This window comes from Babylonia areolata, chromosome 8 (genome assembly GCF_041734735.1).
Source record: "Babylonia areolata isolate BAREFJ2019XMU chromosome 8, ASM4173473v1, whole genome shotgun sequence".
NCBI classification, from domain to species: domain Eukaryota; kingdom Metazoa; phylum Mollusca; class Gastropoda; order Neogastropoda; family Buccinidae; genus Babylonia; species Babylonia areolata.
In genome coordinates, this window is record NC_134883.1 from 7,741,700 (window position 1) to 7,746,494 (window position 4,795).

Below are 4,795 nucleotides of genomic sequence, written 5' to 3' on the forward strand. Positions count from 1 at the left end.
ACACACACACACATTGTATCATTGTCTGTGTGCGTGTGTGTGTATGTATGTGTTAGTGTTTATGTGCATGTTAGTGTGTTAGTATGTTAGTGTTTGTGTGCGTGTTAATGTGTCTGTGTGTGTGTGTGTTAGTGTATGTGTTTGCTAGTGTTTGTGTGCATGTTAGAGTGTGTGTGTGTGTGTGTGTGTGTGTGTGTGTGTGTGTGTGTGTGTGTGTGATAGGGGGGGGGTGTATTGTATATCCGATCGATTGGGCTTTAAGCGAATCACTGATCGATGAGAGAAGGATGGACGAATTGACTGACTGACTGATGTATGTATGTGTGTGTGTGTGTGAAGGACTAGGACCCATGCCGTGGACCATCAACTCGGAGATCTACCCCATGTGGGCGCGAGGCACGGGGGTCTCCATAGCAACCATGGTCAACTGGGCCTTCAACCTGGTCGTCTCCTTCTCCTTTCTCACCATGCTGGAGAACATCACCAAATATGGTCAGCTGACCTCTGGTGTAATCATGTAGTTAAGGTTAAAAGGTTAAAGGTCCCATGACCTTTTTACAGCTATCAGGGCAGTGAATTCACATCCACTGTGTCAAGGGCTGGGCATAGGAAGGCAATGAATTCACATCCTCTGTGTCTAGGACTCCTCGTCATAGGAAGGCAGTAAATTCACATCCACTGTGTCTAGGACTCGGCTTAGGAAGGCAGTGAATTCACATCCACTGTGTCTAGGACTCGGCTTAGGAAGGCAGTGAATTCACATCCACTGTGTCTAGGACTCGGCTTAGGAAGGCAGTGAATTCACATCCACTGTGTCTAGGACTCGGCTTAGGAAGGCAGTGAATTCACATCCACTGTGTCTAGGACTCGGCATAGGAAGGCAGTGAATTCACATCCACTGTGTCTAGGACTCGGCTTAGGAAGGCAGTGAATTCACATCCACTGTGTCTAGGACTCGGCATAGGAAGGCAGTGAATTCACATCCACTGTGTCTAGGACTCGGCTTAGGAAGGCAGTGAATTCACATCCACTGTGCCTAGGACTCGGCACAGGAAGGCAGTGAATTCACATCCACTGTGTCTAGGACTCGGCATTGGAAGGCAATGAATTCACATCCAGTGTGTCTAGGACTCGGCTTAGGAAGGCAGTGAATTCGCATCCACTGTGTCTAGGACTCGGCTTAGGAAGGCAGTGAATTCACATCCACTGTGTCTAGGACTCGGCATAGGAAGGCAGCGAATTCACATCCACTGAGTCTAGGACTCGGCTTAGGAAGGCAGTGAATTCACATCCACTGTGTCTAGGACTCGGCATAGGAAGGCAGCGAATTCACATCCACTGAGTCTAGGACTCGGCTTAGGAAGGCAATGAATTCACATCCACTGTGTCTAGGACTCGGCATAGGAAGGCAGTGAATTCACATCCACTGTGTCTAGGACTCGGCTTAGGAAGGCAGTGAATTCACATCCACTGTGTCTAGGACTCGGCTTAGGAAGGCAGTAGGAGTGGGGTAAGGAGGTTGGGGGAGGGGCAGGGGAAGAGGGCTTGTTTGGTAAGAGGTTGTAGTAGCGGTGGTGGTGGTGGTGGTGGTGGTGATGCACACACACGACACTGATGTCTTTTTGACAGACTTCTCAGACAATGAAGTAGTCTCGTATCTTGTATCTCGTCCCTTTTGACAAAAGATGATAAAGAATTCTGTTTTGCGTCATGTCCGTATTGGCATAAGACAACGAAGAATTCTTCAGTCTTGCATCTTGTCCGTATTGGCAAAAGTACAACCAAGAATTCTTCAGTCTTGCATCATGTCCCTATTGGCAAAAGTACAACGAAGAATTCTTCTGTCTTGCATATTGTCGTCATAGGCACACGAAAGAAATATTTATCTTGAATCTTGTTCTTATAGGCAAAAGATGATAAAGAAGACTTGTTTCTTGCATCATGTACCTATAGGTAATCAAGAAATCTTTATCTTGAATCTTGTCCCAATAAGCAAAAGATAAAGACAATAAAAGAATTATTGAATTTTGCATCTTGTTCCTTTTAGTAAAAGATAACACGGGATTCTTGTATCTTTGCATCCTGTCCTAAAAGGCAAAAGATGATAAAGAATTATTGTACCTTGTATCCTGTCCACCACACTTCTCAGAAAACAAAGTAGTAATTGTATCTTGCATCCTGTACCTACAGGCAAAAGACAAGAAGAATTATTGTAACGTATATTCGCGTATCTTGTCCCTGTAGGCATACGATAACAAAGTATCCTTGTCTCCTGCCCACCAGGCACCTTCTTCCTCTTCACGGGCATCTGCGTGCTGGGTCTGCTCTTCACGGTGGTCTTCGTGCCGGAGACGAAGAACAAGAGTCTGGAGGAGGTGGAGGAGCTCTTCATGACCCCAGCCGCCCGCGAGAAGAGTCGGCAGAGCAGGGAGGCGTCCAGGGAAGTCATCCAGATGGACAACCATGCCTTTGAAGCCAACCGTCTCTAGGAGATGATGTGGAAAAGTTCGAATTCGAACTCGTTTTGTTGACGGTGAAAGGGTAACCTTACAGGCTTCTGTCCTCACACGAACATGCGTATGGGTGCGACGAGATAATGGAAAAGAGACAGACAGAGAGAGAGAGTGTGAGTTTGGTCCTGTTTGGTTCTTTTTTACAATACGTGTGATTGTTTTCTCTGTGTGTGTGTGTGTGTGTGTGTGTGAAAGAGAGAGAGAGAGAGAGCGGCAGAGAGAGCGCTTGATCCACATGTGTGAATGTGTTTGTGAGCTGGGTGAATATTGTTTGAACATTTCTTTTTCTTCGGACGCACATCCTGTGGTCAATTCAACTATTTTTTAATCGTGTGATTGCCAGCTTATTATATCTCATCCATGACAGTTGTACATGCCGAAAACATTCATTTATTTTAATGTAAAATATTGATGGGTTTACGATAATCGAACATTACGATCGATGCCATAGATCTGAACATGAAGTTCATTACGTATGACCGAGATCTGGCAAGTGCGATATGTGTTTCGTTTTTAATGATCGGTTGGTGTGGAAAAAAAAAAACCCCATTCGCTTGATATTGATCAAAAGTCTTTGTCTGCAGCCTTCGTAAAAATTGCACTGGTTTGTTTATTTTTCTTTACTTTTTTGTTATCTAAGTGTTGATTCCTGTACATACTTATCTATATTGTTATATTTATTGTTCATGTCGTCAATATTGTTTGTCATTTTTGCATGATTATTGACACTACTTAGTACTACAAATATTGCAGCTGTGTTATCATTGCTTTGATTTCTTTGTCTTTATTTATCATTTCTTGCTGTTGTTGTTGTTGATCGATAAGATAGTATTTCTGTTGATGAAGATAAAGTTCCTATTGGTGCTATTATCTTTGTTGTCCTTTTCAAGCTTGTGTCCTCAGAGTCCTAAGTGTGCAAACTGTAATCAATTGTCTGGCAATTAACATCGACAGAATTATGATCAATGACGGTAGAATGTGTTGAGAAAATTTGCAGGACATGTGTTTTTACTTATTTGTTATGTGCAAAACTGGTTATATTGATGACATGTTCTGAATAAAAGACCAGCACAAAATGAGTGTTTGCTCTTCGTTGTTTCAGGACCTCTGTGTGTGTGTATGTGTGTCATGGTTGGGGGTGGAGTGGGCAAGAGAACACCTTATTGTGGAGTGATGGCCTAGAGGTAACGCGTCCGCCTAGGAAGCGAGAAAATCTGAGCGCGCTGGTTCGAATCACGGCTCAGCCGCCGATATTTTCTCCCCCTCCGCTAGACCTTGAGTGGTGGTCTGGACGCTAGTCATTCGGATGAGACGATAAACCGAGGTCCCGTGTGCAGCATGCACTTAGCGCACGTAAAAGAACCCACGGCAACAAAAGGGTTGTTCCTGGCAAAATTCTGTAGAAAAATCCACTTCGATAGGAAAACGAATAAAACTGCACGCAGGAAAAAATACAAAAAAAATGGGTGGCGCTGTAGTATAGCGACGCGCTCTCCCTGGGGAGAGCAGCCCGAATTTCACACAGAGAAATCTGTTGTGATAAAAAGAAATACAAATACAAATACAAAACAGCAGATTTCAATTTCTTATGTGCTGTACAGGTGGATATTGCTGATGGATGGTCTTCGTACGATGAAATCCTGACTCCTTCCATTGCACAACTCGTGACAGAGCAGGGGCAGGGAGCGGGTAGGGAGTGGCGGTAGGGGGTGGGGATGGCACGAAAGACAACTTCCTTCCAAACACGTTAGTTGACAAGACAAGGACGCTCGGCTCCGTCCAATCTTCACGCCAGCCACACAGCATCAGTCCTGTGCTGAACAGTGATCAGTTCTTCCCCCTTCACGCACAAGTAATCAGGTTTTACGCCTGGTGGCTGCCAAAGTATGTACTGGAGGATTAAAAGGTGGGGGAGAGGGTGTCGTGGGTGACTGGGTGGCTGGGTGGCTGGGTAGGTGGTTTGCTGGAGAAGGGAGGAAGCTGGCAGGGTGGGGGAAGACCTTGCAAGACCCTAGCAGTTTCCGTTTGGCCCTGGAGTTCCATCCTTCCTCATCATCATTTACCTTGTAGCCACCCTCGTTTTCTTCACTATCTGCTTACACAGTGTACGGGTACATGCCTGTGGGAGTATGGAATGGAAGAGAGAGAGAGAGAGAGAGAGAGAATAAGACGGACGAGAAAGAGAAAAAAAAAGGTGGTGATTCTACCGCATGTTTATCAAGATAACACAGCGTATCCAGAGAGAAAAAAAGACACACCTATCCTCCCCCCTCCAAAAAAAA

At 45.0% G+C, this 4,795-nt stretch overlaps 1 protein-coding gene across 1 annotated transcript in view; it reads left to right on the forward strand.

The window, feature by feature from the left end:
- LOC143284502 (proton myo-inositol cotransporter-like) overlaps positions 1-3,565 on the forward strand; it is a 46,998-nt gene extending 43,433 nt beyond the window's left edge. Inside the window, exons 11-12 of the mRNA XM_076591195.1 lie at positions 340-492; positions 2,284-3,565. Coding sequence (XP_076447310.1) covers positions 340-492; positions 2,284-2,489 — 359 coding nt within the window. The 3' untranslated portion in view covers positions 2,490-3,565. The remainder of the gene's footprint in view (positions 1-339; positions 493-2,283) is intronic.
- The last annotated feature ends 1,230 nt before the right edge of the window (positions 3,566-4,795 follow it).